The 17,055-nt window shown below is 35.4% G+C and overlaps 1 protein-coding gene and 1 long non-coding RNA gene across 5 annotated transcripts; both read left to right on the top strand.

Moving 5' to 3' along the window:
• The first annotated feature begins 9,057 nt into the window (after positions 1–9,057).
• LOC113302369 (uncharacterized protein At4g18490-like) lies at positions 9,058–16,257 on the top strand. 4 transcript variants are annotated; one of them, XM_026551284.1, is made up of 18 exons: positions 9,092–9,194; positions 10,374–10,526; positions 10,690–10,782; positions 11,032–11,167; positions 11,538–11,729; positions 11,863–12,005; positions 12,088–12,160; positions 12,349–12,551; positions 12,631–12,703; positions 12,879–13,703; positions 14,262–14,447; positions 14,546–14,680; positions 14,779–14,973; positions 15,068–15,245; positions 15,452–15,519; positions 15,614–15,653; positions 15,757–15,900; positions 16,145–16,257. In XM_026551284.1, exons 4-16 carry the CDS (start codon positions 11,097–11,099, stop codon positions 15,624–15,626), a joined length of 2,355 nt encoding a protein of 784 aa, XP_026407069.1. In that variant the 5' UTR covers positions 9,092–9,194; positions 10,374–10,526; positions 10,690–10,782; positions 11,032–11,096; the 3' UTR covers positions 15,627–15,653; positions 15,757–15,900; positions 16,145–16,257. The 4 variants fall into 4 exon arrangements, with proteins under 4 accessions (XP_026407070.1, XP_026407067.1, XP_026407068.1 ...); XM_026551285.1 differs by lacking the exon at positions 10,374–10,526 and having other exon boundaries at positions 9,058–9,194; positions 12,349–12,539; XM_026551282.1 differs by lacking the exon at positions 10,374–10,526 and having other exon boundaries at positions 9,058–9,194.
• A 96-nt stretch (positions 16,258–16,353) lies between these two features.
• Positions 16,354–16,807, top strand: LOC113302371. Its single transcript, XR_003336822.1, has 2 exons — positions 16,354–16,437; positions 16,524–16,807. It is a non-coding gene; the product is annotated as an uncharacterized LOC113302371 (long non-coding RNA).
• The last annotated feature ends 248 nt before the right edge of the window (positions 16,808–17,055 follow it).

Raw genomic sequence — 17,055 nt, 5'->3', positions numbered from 1 at the left:
TTTCTATCCATGGGTTTCTTTAGATCTAGAATTTCAACTCTGTTAAAGAGTATGAATGTTATTCTCACGTGTTTCTTCTGATTTTTGACATCGCTTCTTCATTTTGAATTATCAGGTTCTTACAAATTTAAGCCTAAAAGTTTTTCTTTTTTAGATTTTTAGTTCCGAGGAAGAATGAAATAAAAAATAAAAATAATTAAGGAAGACAAAGAAGAGAAAGATGGGATAAGTTCACGTGGCTTTGGGATTTTGTACATCTCACCACTCCACGTCGGACAGAGCTGTGAATAGAGCTGAGAATAGAGTGTGGAATAGCATTTCTCAATACAGGAAATCTTATTCCACACTTTGTATCCCTTTTCTTTTCTCTGTTTATCTTCTCTATTAGTCCTTTTTTTTCCTTCTCAAATAAATCATTAAGATCTCAAACGTTAATTCTAGATTGGTCTTACTATTAACATATCAAACTGTGAAAGAACTCTATTTGATGAATAATAGTTACTTAAACAAGAACCCATCACCGTCATTCTTTCCTCCTTTTCTTCCATTTTTTTTCAGTTCCATTTTATCGTAAAGATTAACACTACCAGGATGAAATAGAGTAAGCACCTAAATCTTATAGCATACTTTTCGTTTAATTTGGGTGATGATGAGTTATTACCACTCTATGTCATCAATTTTAGCCTCCATTAATGGTGGTAGGAAGAAATAGCCGAGTATTTTTTTTGTTCAAGATTCCATGTTTTGAGAGATGGGTTCATGTCATTTCTTTGATACTTTGAATCTTTGTATTGATTTTCTAGATCTCTCATCTAGGTAATAACTTTTTTTAATTTCTTTCTATTTTTTTACTCTGTTATTGAAATTGAACAGGATTTCTATCCATGGGTTTCTTTAGATCTCGAATTTCACCTCTTTTAAAGAGTATGATCACTACTCTCATGTGTTTCTTCTGATTTTCGACATTGCTTCTTCATTTTGAATTCGCAGGTTCTTACAAATTTAAGCACAAATAGTTTTCTTTTTTAGATTTTTAGTTACGAGGAAGAATAAAATAAAAAATAAAAATAATTAATGAAGACAGAGAAGATAAAGAAGAGATAAGTTCACGTGGCTTAGATATTTTGTACATCTCACCACTCCACGTCGGATGGAGCTGTGAATAGAGCATTTCTCCTTATTTATTGGAAAAAGTCACAAATCATTTTCATTTTTTTTCTATTTATTTTTTGTTTTGTTTTATAATTTGTGATTAGAGTTATTTTTATGTAGTTATATGATGATGTATTCAGGGGAAGCAGTTTCATACCATGGATAACCCAGATTTGCTATATGCAACGGGGAGATGCGGAGCAAAGTATGCTGAGATGGTAATGAAAGATTATAATGTAGGTTTAATATGAATGATGCGATTGTGAAAATCGAACAAGCTACTGTTTATACTTGCATTATGTCAAGTTCTTAGGGTGGACTAATTAGTTCCACACACTTTCCCTCTCCTGGTGATGTGCCAGTTGTAGACAGAACATGGATTAATGACATGTATACATTACATATACCTTCACTTTTGCTCATGGAGAACCTAAACTATGTTCATGAATTTCATCGCTTAACGGCTACACAGATAGACGACTGGTTCACAAAAGGAACGATCCCATTATCGTGGGTCGGTGAGATGTCAAAGGCGTTAGATGAAGAAGCTGCTAACAAGATTGACAGAAAGCGCCCTCGCATCTTGGATGATTGATGTAGGCTTACAGACGTAGCATAAAGCTACATTTCTTTCTCTATTTCCTAGTCTAAGAGTTTATCTTTATAGCTTTAGTTTATGTTTAGGAATTCTGCTTTTGCTAAACTTCTTTATTTAGTTTTCTAGTGCCTATATAAACAGGCAGTCTCTACGAGACAATACACTTTTGAAGATTATAAAGACATATCCTTATTATTCTCTTTTCTATATCTTCATGTTCAGTTTATGTTCTTTTATTCGCAACTTACTTTCCTTCTCATCCCTGTAAATTTCAGAATTGCATTCATCTATAATAAATCTCTTGTCAATCTACACTAATGATGGTTTACTTCTTCTTGTTTAATTTTTTATATGGGTCTAATCCATTGTAATTCAAGTAATTATGATCGTTAAACATAAAAAAGAAAAATTATTTAGATGAGTACATCAAACAAAAATCGGATTTTCTACATCTCTCGTCAAGGTAATTACCTTTTTTAATTTCTTTCTATTTTTTTACTCTGTTATTGAAATTGAACTGGATTTCTATCCATGGGTTTCTTTAAATCTCGAATTTCAACTCTGTTAAAGAGTATGAGTACTACTCTCGTGTGTTTCTTCTGATTTTCAACATTGCTTCTTCATTTTGAATTCGCAGGTTCTTACAAATTTAAGCACAAATGTTTTTCTTTTTCAGATTTTTAGTTCCGGGGAAGAATAAAAATAAATTAAAATAATTAAGGAAGACAGAGAAGAGAATTAGAAGAGATAAGTTCACGTGGATTTAGCATTTTGTACATCTCATCACTCCACGTCGGATAGAGCTGTGAATAGAGCTGAGAATAGAGTGTGGAATAGCATTTCTCAATACTGAAAATGTTATTCCACACTCTATTCACGGCTCTATTCACAGTTCTGTCTGACGTGGGAAGATGTGATGTACAATTCCAAAACCACATGGCTCTTTATCTTTGTCTCCCTTTTCTTTAATCTGTTTATCTTCTCTATTAGTCCTTTTTTTTCCTTCTCAAATAAATTATTAAGATCTCAAACATTAATTCTAGATCGGTCTTATTGTTAACATATTGAACTGTGAAAGAACTCTATTTGATGGCTTATAGTTACTTAAACAAGAACCCATCACCGAAATTCTTTCCTCCTCTTCTTCCATTTTGTTTCAGTTTTATTTTATCGTAAAGATTAACACTACCAGAATGAAATAGAGTAAGTACCTAAATCTTAAAGCATATTTTTCGTTTAATTTGGGTGATGATAAGTTATTACCACTCTATGTCATCATTTTTAAACTCCATTAATGGTGGTAGAAAGAAATAGCCGAGTATTTTTTTTGTTCAAGATTCTATGTTTTGAGAGATGGGTTCTTGTCATTTCTTTGATAATTTCAATCTTTGTGTTGATTATCTAGGTCTCTCATCTAGGTAATAACCTTTTTTAATTTCTTTCTAATTTTTTACTCTGTTATTGAAATTGAATAGGATTTCGATCCATGGGTTTCTTTAGATCTGGAATTTCAACTGTGTTAAAGAGTATGAGTACTACTCTCATGTGTTTCTTCTGGTTTTCGACATAGCTTCTTCATTTTGAATTCGCAGGTTCTTAAAAATTTAAGCACCGATGTTTTTCCTTTTTAGATTTTTAGTTCCGAGGAAGAATAAAATAAAAATAATTAAGGAAGACAGAGAAGAGAAAGAAGAGATAAGTTCACGTGGCTTTGGAATTTTGTACATCTCACCACTCCACGTCGGACAGAGTTGGGAATAGAGCTGAGAATAGAGTGTGGAATAACATTTCTCAATGCGGAAATGTTATCCGCACTTTGTCTCCCTTTTCTTTTCTCTGTTTATCTTCTCTAAAAGAGGGTTATTATAGACAATTCTGCCTTCTTTAGGGTATGAGTTGTGCATACGTACATACTTTTAGTGTATAAAGGTTCTGTAAGACTACATTCCTTTTTCATTCTCTAAGAAACTCTTTTATCACAAGTTTGCTTGTTGAGCTTGTTCTGTGAATCCCCTTCACGAATCCATATTGTTATGGAGACTCCAAGCATCATGACTTCTGACGGAAAAGATGTTAATATGATTGTTAAGTCGTCAATCATGAAGGAAAAAGACAATTTTCTTGTACACTCAAACCTGAAAAGGAAAAGGAGGAATGTGAGAATACCAAGGGATGTCCCATCAAATCTTCAGAAATTTTCCGGTGTTCTTGAAGAATTGAAGGAATTAATAAAGGAAGTGCAGCATATAAAGGATTTTGTGTTTAGGACTCTTGTAATTCAAAAGGCTCTGGTTCGGCATTAGTCAAGAAGGTTTGTTGATATTGACTCCTATCTTCATGAACCTTATGTTCCAATGGCTGTTGACGACAAGGAATTCGGGGATGATAAAGAATTTTTCAAAGGTGTTAATGTCTAGGAAACTTATTATGAGAATTTATTCTTGTGTTTTAAGAAGGATAACCAGGGTTTGGAATAGCAATTATTGTGAGTACACATAGATATTTCTAACGATTTTCATCTTGCAATTTTTTTAGATTTATTTATTTAAATTCTAAATTTTATTTGGAAGATGATTTTGCAATATTAATCTTTATGGTTTGATATATTGCAACTTGTTATGGGATATGTGTGTTTGCGTCCGTGAACTATGATTGTCCCATACATGGTCAAAAGTTAAGTCATTCATATGTCTTTATGCAAATATTGATAAAAGATTGGATGAACTTTTGACAAACAAAAGTTAAGCCTATTATGTCATTATGAAAATATTGATGGAAGATAGGATGAACTTTTGTTTACAAAGATTAAGTCTATTATATGTCTCTATGCAAATAGTGATGAAAAATAGAATGAATCTTTGAATATCCCGCAGTATTGGTCTTTCCTTGATCCACATCTTTGTGTAAATACTGTGCGGCTCCGTAAGTTTTCTTATATGAGCATTTCCGATTAAATTAATCCTGGGTTCTCTTGTGGTTAATTTAATTGAGTATTTTTGGATACAAAATTCATGTTTCATGAGATTTGTTAATGTCCAAAGAAATCCTTCTTTTCTTGTAAAAGTAAGGTCGCTCTTGTTGTTCCTTTTTGGAATGACATTTTATGGGGGAGAGTTCTTAATTGAACTTGCGCTTGATTGCCAAATCTTTGTGGGGAGTGCGGCTGTGGAATATTATAGAGGTTATCTTGTATCTTTATAAACTCCTTGATGAATGCATTTAGTTTCGGCTATATGATTGCATCTAAACAAGTTAATATGTGCTTCTATTTTGGTCATGAAGTGTCTCTATGGAAATTTCATTAGGATCCCACTAATTTTCGTACCTTTGCCAATCATTATTGACAAAAAGGGGGAGAATTAATGTGTAATTCACACTACAAATACATATGGTTTACGGATCATTATATAAGGGGGAGTGGTTGTCATGTGAGATGAAGTATTGACTAAGGGGGAGTGATACATATCACCATAGTAGTGTTGTCGAAGTTGTGATACAATTGGACTTTGATGTTGTGTAATAATACTATGACACTATATAACAATGATTGAGAGCCACTGTTTTCTCATTGTTATATCTACGGATCTTCAACAACGATGATGCTGAGTTGAACACATTTTGAATCATTTGAGTACTTGGAAGTGACAAATATTTCGAATAATGTTGAAGAACCAAGGAGATCAAGTATTTGGATGAGAAGCTACAGAGTTTATTTATTTTGTATTCCATATGTATTGATAGTTTTGTCACTAAAATTGACAAAGGGGGAGATTGTTAGAGCACTGCTCGGTCGAACTCGCAGGCGTTGCTATTTCAAGCTTGTTTGTCAAGTTTAGTTGTCAAAACTATAAGTCTTGATTTCTAGTTTACTTATAGTTAGGTCTCGGATTAGGATAGTAAGTGTAGTTGAGCTTTAGACTCCACGGCGTTCATCGAATGAAGACGAATAACTACTCAAGGGAACTTGTGGAACTTCATAAACAAAAGGTATGTGGAGACTTGAACTTATCTATCACTCAAAAGTCTATCTATTTTATCTCTTATTTGAGACAAAATTCGTATTGCTATATAGACTTCAATTATACACACTTGCTATTTTGAGCTGAGTTTAATTCACTTATCTATTTCTCGAAATATGTGTTGGTAAGCTTTCGCTTTAACCAAGTTCATATTTACTCTTGAAGAAAGTCATATTGATTATTTCAATAACTTGAAAATCGCTTTGATGCTAGTAGTTTGTGGATAACAACTATTGTCATCCTCTAAGAAAGTTTCAATGATTGAAATGAGAGTTTAGAACAAGTAGCCATGTTTGTATATAAACATAGTGTGTGTATTCACATTTGTGTAAAATCCAAAACCGGGAACCTAAGTATGCGTACCCGTACTGGTTGGTTGTTGGAAGTTTGGAACCTTGGTATGCGTACCCGTACACGTACTGGCGGAAGTTTGGGTTCCGTGAATTTCTGCTGGTTGGAAGTGTGAATTGGTATGGGTACCCGTATGCGTACTGGCGTAACCAAACTTGGTCCGTCTACTTAGGTATGCGTACCCGTTTGCATACTTAAGTAGGTTACTTTCTAAAATCGGTTTGTTCATGAACTAAAACATTTATATAATAAGGAATCCAATCTTTTGCAAACCGTGGCTATGATATTCATGAATTGATTCGAGTGAATCAAAATCGATTTTGCTTCAATTGTGTCTTGTATACTTCTATGAGATCTAAGCAATTGAACAACTCTCTAACTAGTTTTATTTGAGTCATTTGAACTAGTTATGTTAAAGATGAATAAGGTTGATATGAAAGTGCTCATATAGCTAACCATTGGTTAACTATTGTTGAACCGACTAAGTGTACATGTTTGGGTACGATTACTCAAACCTAAATGAAGGTACATTTCATTTGTGTATAACAAGCTAAGTTAGATCTAACGGTTGAAAGATATTAGCTTGAATCTAATCAGGTTTTCATCTAACGGTGAATATTGAATGTTGTGTTACCAAGGTAACTTAGATTGCAAATCCTGATTTGAAATATATAAAGGAGAACTCTAACAACTGGGAAACCTAATCCCCACACCTCCTCTGTGATACTAGTTGCGACTAGAGTCGATTCTCTTTTAACTTAGGTTTTTCACGAAACCCTGTAGGTTAACGACTTAAAGACTTCATTGGGATTGTGAAACCAGACCCAACTATTTTCTCTGTAGTTGCGTGTTCTGATCTTGTTGTTTTCTATTGTGATTGAGTACTATCTTCTTTAAGATTTGCTCGAGATTTTATCTCCGATAAGCAAGATTGAAAAGTAGTCACAAACACCTTCGTCTCATCGTTTGTGATTCCACAATATCTTGTTTCGTTAATCTATTAAGATCATTGTGAGGTGATTGGTAATACTAGGCTATTCTTCGGGAATATAAGTCTGGTTTATCAATTAGTTCATGTTCACCTTGATTTATCAAAAGACGGAACAAAAAATCGTAGGTATTTCTGTGGGATACAGATTTATCTATTCAATAGACTTTTCTGTATGATACATATTTGTTTATCAAGTCTTCGACTTTGGATCTTAGAAACTCTTAGTTGTGGGTGAGATCAGATAAGGGAATCAAGTGCGCAGAATCCGACGTGGTTCTTGAGGCGTAAGGAACGCAACTGTACCTTGATCAGTGTGAGATTGATTAGGGCTGAACTACATTCCAGTCCGAAGTTAACTTGGAGTAGGCTAGTGTATGTAGCGGCGTAGTACAGTGTAGTGTTCAAATATGGACTAGGTCCCGGGGTTTTTCTGCATTTGCGGTTTCCTCGTTAACAAAACTTGTGGTGTCTGTGTTGTTTCTTTTCCACATGCTGAACCCTGAAGACTTAGTCATTCACTGAAATTTCTAGAAGATGTCAAGATTTTGTACATTACAGGTGGATTTTTTTTTTTTTTTTGCTTCGGATTGATGGTGAATATAGATTTTCCGCACTATAGGACTGGCCTAAGACACTCTCTCCTTCTGAAATCGCAAGAAGGCCTTATGGTATGCGGTTCTTTGCGGACCTTGCTATATCCATGACAGCAAGGGTTTGTCCAGATTTGGGACATAACGTGTCACAATCTTGATGGTGAAGAGGGGAATGACTATAGCATTGGAATTGGTAGTGGGATGAAGATGAGAATGATCAAAGGTCTGGATCCTGTATCTGGCCATGTTAGTTGTCCGAGTTCTAAGGGCAATTCCTGTGGTAATCAACAAACTTATTATTTTGTTGAGCCACGTGGATGAACAAACTGCATTTTCCATTATGGGAAACAAGGCAAAATGAACAAATCTGATATTTTAGGGACCCAATAGTAATTTTATGAATATAAACTAATAAGTGTTGGGTCCCACTAATGATTTTGTTTATATAAACTAATAAGAGTTTGGTCCCACAGATTATTTAACTAATAAAACAAATAATAAAAAATAAAACCGGGTTTGGGAGAGAGAAAAGCAGGGGGCGTTTTTGCTTCAAGCGCTGGAGTTTTTCCTTCCAACGCTAGTGATTGTGGCACGATCGCCCGACCTTCCATTACACGCGCTATATGTTCCATCTCACTCAACAAACCAACAAAATCAACAAACTTGAAATTTGTTGAGTCCATAGGAATTGCTCTAAAGATTTCCGATCCTTGATGACCCTGAAGGCTGAAGCTGACTTGACTGAAAATGAACTTTATTAACGGTTGCTTTATTAAACTCAAGTCAAAGGTAGTGCGAAGTGCGAATAAACAACGAGATACTTATTTTCGGGACGACCGAAGGGAGTCCCTTCTATACTATCAACATGGGGGCTAAAATGCATCGCTTGCAACGTTTTTTCTTTCATTTTTAATCGATCCAATTGAATGGGTATTGGTCGTTTTTTCTCGAAATTGAATCAACAATCGGAGAGTTATCGTCCCCGACTATGGTTAGGAGCAATGAAAACGGTTGGAAGTCGACCCGATTGACGGCTAATTAGGCATGAAAATGGTCAAAAAACCGTCACCTAAACTTTTAGTTCTAATCTTGATCGTTGGTTGCCAACAAAATTTAGCCATCAGATTTAAAACTGTTACTGAAATGTTACAAAGTATGTTACAAAATTGTTTCAATATAAGTGTTAGACAAATATAACGCTTATAAATGTTATGAAATCACTGTTACAGATTTTGTTGCAGAATCTGTAACAAATTGCGTCACAAAAACAGGCTCCTTGCACTGCTGTAGCAGTCATCTAGTCTTTATAAGGATAATTTGGTCAATATTTATTTTTCCTATAAATCAAAACGAGATTCAAACATTTTCAGTTCTCTATCTTCCTTCGGTTCTGAGAGAAAGCTATATCTCTACTTTTCTTCGCTCTACTCCACCGACTTGGTGAACATTCTGTTTCATCTACATATAATTTTCAGATCCAGATTATTGAAGTAAGTTTTCGTTGAATCTCTCCGTTAATCTTTCATCTCTATCTCTGTGTCTCGTACACACACATCTGATTCGTCATAGATCATAGATGAACGATTATCTTGATTTTTGAAATGATTCGGCTATAATATGATTTAGATACTATTAACTTCATTTTGATTTGACGATTGAATAGGTATGATTAACTCTAAGCATTTCAGTACCAAAATGTATGAGAAAATCAGGAAGTAATCGTTTGTTAGGTATTGTTGTTCGAGTCTGTAAGTTGTTCGCAATTTATCTTTCAATTCTGTAATTTCTTCGATTAGATTTAAGTTCCAACGATTTTCAGCGAACTAATTTTACATCGATGATGACGATCAATGTTTGATATGCATTTCCGTACCAAGAACATGTTATGAATGAATGTTAACAGAATTTCAGCCTGATTTTCACTATATCATGAATGATTTGGAAGTTTTAAGAGGAAAATTTTCTGTTTCTGTATTGTTGACATAGAAATAACAAAATCTGGTTCCTCTTCCTCCAGTATTTCATTTAGCTGAAATCTGATTTGTCAGTAGTTTCAGTTCATTTCTGAAAAGATTAGTTTGATTTTTCTCCTAAATTTACTTGGGAATTTCACGGAAAAATATTCGAATCTCTGAGTGATCCAAATTTAGGGTTTCAGGGTTTAAAGATGCCAAACACTAACCTTCCGCAGTTCTGTGAAAGTATGCTGTTTATGAGCTCAATGTTTTACTTTTCAGTAGAATTGTTGTTGTTACTAGTAAATGCTGTATGTTGGAAGGAGTATTTTGTGTACCCATAACTCCTGAGATTCGTAATAAATTGCATATTAAGTTCCTCCAAAATTAAACCTCAGAGCTCAGTTATGTATGTCAGGACTGATTCAGTGGAGCAAAAAAGCAATATATTACTTTTCTAGATTAAGTGTATCAAGAAAGTTGTTTAAGATAGTTTGATGTGAAAGTTGCAATGGTGAATTTGGTTGTACTTGCCAGAAATAATATGGTCAGCTGATAACTTCTACAAGTGAATTGTTTCATAGTTCTTTTCTTTTTTTTCTTTTTTTTCTTTTGCTGTCAGGCTTTTGGTTTAGACAACTAGTACTATCTGAGAAAGTGAAATTACAACTAGTATAAGTGAATTGTTTCATAGTTCTTTTTTTTTCCTGTCAGGCTTTTGGTTTAGACAACTAGTACTCACTGAGAAAGTGAAACTACATACAAGAAGTAGCATCTATTATATCTTACATTTGGGATATAAACTGTACTGCTTGCTGGTCTAAATTCTGGCACGTCAGGCATATTTTCAGCCACTATAATTCATAGGTTTGAAAGGCTGAATTATACCTTGCTTTCATATTTTCGTAAATACAACTAGGGTACTTTCGGTTGTTTGCTTGCTTGCATCGCTGTTGCTTCATGTATATTTTTCTGATAACTTCATGTATCTTAAATAGATTCTGTCAGCTCACATTTTGTTAGTTTGCAGAGGTTGGACATAATTCAAGCTACCTACATGTGAGGATTGTGGAATCACCCAAGGAAGCTGCTAGTAATTGCAAAACTAAAAGTTCACTGCTAGGTATGTTTTCTACTGCCCCTTTCTGATGAAAGAATTTATTTTCTTAATGACCAATATTTTGACCTGTGTCTGGGTTGACCAATTTGTAAACAGTCTGTAGGATAGTGAGTTAGAATCAGGTTCTTAGTGCCACTTAATCATATAAATTTACTTAATTTCCAAGTCTTTAGATACGGTACCAACGTGCAGTCATATGTATCTGTTGTTGAAATTAGTTCTGCTATGATACTCACACTCACGATGTCACAGATGAAGAAATTGGAAAGGATTTTTTCAGTTCCTGGAAATCAGTATCAGGGGCAGAGGATGATGCTATGGATTTTACCTCTCCATCACTTTCCAAGGGTTCCAAGGGCAAAAAAAGCAACTTCAACTTTGACAAACTGTAAGTGATTTCAAATCTTAGGAGCATGATATTTCATTTTATTAATTACATACTGTTGAAAACATCGATCCAGTAACGTCGATTCATTTAAGTAATGTTGCTTCACTTTAAAGCATGATTGTAGTGTTTCTTTTTAGTTCATTTTCTAGTCTTGGATGGTTTATCCAGTTATAATTGCACTTAATCTTACTCTTCTCATTACCTATCTACTTTGTAATAGTGGGCTTCCTACAGAATTGTTTATGTCAATCAAACTTGTACATATGGATTATAAAGGTTTTTCACCATATGACTGATATCTCTGGTTCAGTAATATGACGGAGAAAACAGTATCTTGTAGACATTACTTACGCAGCAGTGATTTCTCCAGGGATATGGATTTTGCTCTTGATGGTGACTTTGGCAATATACCATCATCCTTCAAAATAAGCATGCCAGATCTGGATTTCTCAAGTCCACCTAGAAGGCCTGGGAAACCCAATGAAACAAATGGAAAGGAGTTAGAGAGTGGAAAGTTTGAAAACAAGCAAGACCGCTTCAACTTCAGTTTTGATTTTAATGCGTCAGTATCTTATTACCCAAACAAATTCTTCATTTCACCGTTCTATGTAAATTGACTAAGTCAGCCAGTATACTATCATGTGACTTTAGCATACTGTCTTAAACACATCCGTACTCTCTGGCCTGACATTCAGGTTGGATAGTTTTGATTTGGATTCAAGCCCGAAGATAGAAGAAAAGAAATCAGACAAAACTGCAGAATCTGCATCTGACCGTGGATTGGATCCCGTTCGTGAACATGAAAAAAATCGAAGTTCTAGGGGCAACAAGGCTGCAGGTATTGATGCCAGTATATAGTTTCGCAATCTTACTACATTTATTCATAGAAGAGTGTGACCTTATGCTTTGATATTTAATAGGTGGTTCTGAGAATCATGATTCCTTAAGTGATAAGAATCCTTCTACATCTACAGATGTTGGAAAGATAAAAGGGTAAGTGTCTTAATTGAAGTTCTTTTATTTCATTTGGTATTCAGTGGGGTTCTTTGTGCATAGATTTTGTATTTGTTTTTTATCGTATTCATTTGAACCTTCAACCTGTTTGTACTTTGTAGTTGAAATTATAATTCTAATCCATGCTGTACAAAACTTTTTCTAAGTCTTCTTTTTGTGATGTTCAGGTTAGAAAGCTTTGATCTGGATTCAAGCTGGAATGAAGGAGAAAATAAATCAGACAGAAATGCTGAAACTGGCAAGGAAAAGAAATCAGGGTCCCTACATGAACAGACTCAATATTCCAGAAGCAACTTGGGCGGAGGAGGCATTAATGCAAATCAAAAGAATCAAAGTTTTAGGGGAAACATGGCTGCAGGTAATGAGGCCAGTAAGTAAACTAGACATTTTATTACATTTACATTCATATTCATTACGGAGTGTGACCTTTTCTTGATATCTTAATATAGGTGGATCTAAGAATGATGATTCCTTAGGTGATGGTAATCCTTCCACATCTACGGATATTGGAAACTTAAAAGTGTAAGTGTCTTGATTGAAGTTCTTACATTTGGTATTAAATGGGGTTCCTAGTGACATGATTTGGTATTGTTTTTTATCGTACTCGTTTGAGCCTTCAAGCTCTTTACAGTTAAAATTATAATTCTAGCCCATGCTTGCATAACATCTATTAAAGTATTCTTTTTATGATGTTCAGGGTAGAAAGTTTTGATTTAGATTCAAGCTGGACGGAAGGAGAAAATAAAACTGACACAAGTGCAGAAACTGGCAAGGAAAAGAAATCTGAGTTCCTACATGAGCAGACTCAATATTCCAGAAGCAACTTGGGTGGAGGTAGTGATTCCTTTGAAGGTACTGAGAGCGATAAATTTCTTACACTGAAGCGTGCAACCACATCAATGGCTGTGCACTCAAGAGGTAGCTCTGTGAAAGATGATTCAAGAATCAACTGTTCTCCATCTAGATCTGCAAATGTGCAAAATATAAATGTGCCTCATGGAGCAACATCTCTAGAGAAAGATGGAAATATCTGCACAAAGGTGACCAACCAACTAGGTCAGGAGATGGAGGGGACAGTGCCTACAGAACAACGTTATCAACGTTCTACCCAAGATTTGTGCATATCATCTGTGTCTGGTAGTGACTCAATTCAGGAGGCAGTTCCAGAGTTAACGGCGGAACATTCCCCTGACGCTCAAGTAAAATCCACTAATGGTGGGGAACAAGATATTGGTGTCAAAATGGTGGCTGGATTGGAGTCAAACCTTGTTGATACTTCTAACCTAGAATGCTCATCACCACTAGATGTCAGAAAGCAACAGAAAACTAACATATCAGTTGCTAGAAAGTTGGATACCCAGAATACTGGTTCAACTTGGGATTCAGATACTGTTGCTTCTGCACAGAGTGATATAGTCGAAGATGCTGCTGTTGCAAATGCCTCACAGGATACGCTCCTCAGCAGACACCATATGAAAGAAGACAGAAGTGTGTCAAAGCATCTATTGCCACCTCTGCATAGGTCAGCTAATGCCCTACATTTCTTTTATTTCTCCGTTTCCATTTATGCATCGAGTGGAAGACAGGATAGATGTTTATTCATCAGAAAAGTGGCTGAAGCATAACAAAAAGGTTTCATGCTGCAACCTACTTTTAGACATATAAAGAGAATTCGAACCTGGCAACGGAGTATTCAACTGGACTTACAATCATAATGTGTTCTGAGAAGCATGTCTGGAAGGCATGCATTAACTATCAGTTCGATACATATAGATCTTCTGAGGTTTAGGTGAATCAAACCCCACCAATCTATTGGTTAGGAATTAAACAGAAATAAAATATAGATATTGACCATTGAGGCCCCACCATGCAGATGGTAAGTCCTCCTCGTCAGTGTTAGATTTGAGTGAAATAATCCAATCCTTGCTGAGCTTAGCTTACTGTGTCAACAAATTACTCATCATTTGCTTCTGTCTTTTTAAATTTACATACGGATGAAACTATCTTATCTGCTGTGCTTAGCTTGCTGTTTTAACATTTTTGTTATCATTTGCTTATATGCCAATGATGACTGATGCAGTGACCCCAAAGTTCATAAGCCTGCTCAAGTGAAAGAAAAGGGTGTTGGGCATATTCACTTGAAGCCTCTCAGCAAATCAGATGGAACTGGCGATCAAACAAATACAGCAGTAGCTCCGGGAAAAAGTTGTTTCCCTAACAGCAAAAGCACCGAAACCCCGAGTTCAAGTCCTGTGCATGAAAGGAGGTAGTAAATTGTTTCAGTAACCCCTTCTAGAATCGATGTTAATGTTTAGTATTTGCATGAGTCACGTGATACATCTTTTGTTGTTAACTCATATGCAGGCTGCATATTGGTAACGAGAACACTAAAGTTGTGAATCAGAGAGCTAGAGCTTCTTGGTCATCTGACACAAGAAGAAAAGCTCTACCTATTGCACCAGAAAGTGTTAAGAACGATATTCAACATAATATATCTGGGTAATGCTTGCCTTGAGTTCTGATTTTTCCATTTGTGCAAGCGACCATGAAAATGGAATATATCTGTAACTCTTGATTCTGACATGAGCTTCTTGCAGTTCCCAAGATCATCCCTCCAGTTTACTCCAGCAGAAATCTAAATCTAGCTCTCTAAAGTGTGTAAATCCTAGACTTCCAGTATCAAGCATTGCACCTATTAGAAGCAACAAAAGCATTGCTTCTACAAAAAATGATAAATCTCCTTCAAATGTTCTGAAGAAGGCGCCTGATAATCCTTGCTTGAAAGTTTCTAGGTATGTTTTTTAGCTTACCTTTCATCGTCCTTTCCTTTTTGTCTTTTCCGAGTTATCATAAGGTAAATTCCCTTTGATCTACATCTTCTTTTAGGCCTATGACATCCAAGAATGATCCACCACATTCCAATGTTCCAAGAGAAATAAAGTCATTAAGTCCCAGAGTAGGAAACCCAGGAGTGAGCATAAATGCGACGTCTGAGATCGTTCATTCTCTTGGTCTACAGAAGTATGGATTGTCAAGCCCATCTTTGAAGCGAAAGAACATTGAGGTACATCTAGTATTTATTTTTATTTACTCCTTTGAGACGTGAACCAGTCATTTGAAAAAGGAGAACCTATATTCATTTTTTCCTGTTTAGTAGCTTCTGGTGATCAAACAGATAAACAATCAGTAGGTTTTGAATCTTCATCGCTTTTTCCTGATCTAAATGACTCTCATCTGTATTTTAGTTTAAGATTTCTGAGGATCTTGCAGGGATCCGATGCAGATCCAGCGGCTTCATATCCGTTTAAACGTTTTGCTGAGTCACCTAATGATAGCAGGTTGCTTGTCAAATTTTAGAATAACTCTTAAGGTTCAATTACTGTCTAACTTGATCCATAAAAATGCTAAAACGCCCTTTCTTGATATTTGCAGGAAACCTACCTAGGCTTCTGAAAGATTTGAAAAGTCATTAGTAAGTCATAGAAATACTATTTACTGAATCAGTGTGTGGTGGATGATATCAAAGCTATCTTCCTTGTTTCTTTGGCTTACCTGGCTATTTTACCAATGCTCAGACTCTACAGAGCAGTAGTTACCAATCGACCTCCACAGTTGAATTCACTCTGGATTCAAGGTTATCAGCATTCGGAGTCCCTTTAACAATGGAGAATGATGGAATTGCTGAAAAGGCTGAAGCTTATACGAAAGAGCTTGAAGATGTAAGTCAACCCTAGTCATTTTACCCTATAATTATTTGTTCTTTGATTAAGTTTTAAAACATTTTCAAACAACACACCCATTGTTTCGGTCGCCTATGTTTAACATAGGTTAACTAATATGTTATTTTTATGGACACTACAACAAATTATAGGATGATCATCTCCCGACAAAATCACGTGATTGGGGTTCATACTTCATAGTACTCAAGTTACGAGGTTTAATGAGCTGCTTTGTTCTATTCAGATTTGCAACATGCTGAAAAAGAAGCATGAGGAAGCCAAAGAGATACTGGTTCGTGCTATTGTCAACAACAATAATCTGTTGATGCTGAACCATCCAGTCTACGACGAGAAGATATCCTTTGAGCTTTTATTTTTTGCATGAACACTAATTATCTGGAGTTGCCAACCCATATTTTTTGAACTTGTTTCTTCCTTAATAACTAAAACATCCGTGCCGTTCAGAGGTTTGCTGCACGCGTGTTGCAGCGGGATCTTCAAGTTTGATCTGTTGATACAACAAATGATCCTCTGATGGTAAACTGTTTCTGCTTCACCTTTCAAACATATACAAGGTTAAATTCACCTTTCTATATACTTAATTATGTGCATGCCTACTCAAGACAAACAGCAGGATGTGGCCATACTTCCGTTTATGGACTGCTGTTAATCTGCTCGCGGCAGCTGTTACTTTCTGGCACAATCGTATTGCTACTTGAATTCAGAACCGACTCTAATCTGAAATAATTTTCAAGACAGAACGTGCTTATAATGTTAATAGGAATGCATATATACACATCTTACTGTTTATTTCTTTGGTTAATGGGGAGTTGCTCGCTCCCACTAACCACTTTTGATTCCACTAGGTTACATGATTGATAAGAGCCGGCAACATTTTGTCATACAATTACATTACATTTTAACGCATTTGTCGTTTCTAGTCCAAAAACCTTATTTCAATTACTCCAAAGGCTTTTACATAACAAGACCATATCCCCTCCTGCGAGTATCAGGGGATCTGTTCCTCCCTTGTGGTCTCAGTCAAATCTTGTGGCTTATACGTTAAAAGAGTTTAGACTTTAGGCATAACTTAGACATAAGTCAAGCATAAGTAGATTAATAGGGGGATCGTGCACATTTTAATTCTGAACATTT

The sequence above is a fragment of the Papaver somniferum genome, chromosome 8 (assembly GCF_003573695.1).
Source record: "Papaver somniferum cultivar HN1 chromosome 8, ASM357369v1, whole genome shotgun sequence".
Taxonomy (NCBI): Eukaryota; Viridiplantae; Streptophyta; class Magnoliopsida; order Ranunculales; family Papaveraceae; genus Papaver; species Papaver somniferum.
The sequence above is the reverse complement of the archived record's forward strand: the minus strand, read 5'-3'. Positions and strand labels throughout refer to the sequence as shown.

Bases quoted from the DNA above. Each gene is read 5' to 3' on its own strand.
- LOC113302369 (XM_026551282.1), top strand. From the start codon at position 11,097: ATGGATTTTACCTCTCCATCACTTTCCAAGGGTTCCAAGGGCAAAAAA. The intron at 11,730-11,862 runs GTCAGTATCTTA...CCTGACATTCAG, and splicing joins TTCAGTTTTGATTTTAATGC to GTTGGATAGTTTTGATTTGG. The intron at 12,006-12,087 runs GTATTGATGCCA...GATATTTAATAG, and splicing joins TAGGGGCAACAAGGCTGCAG to GTGGTTCTGAGAATCATGAT.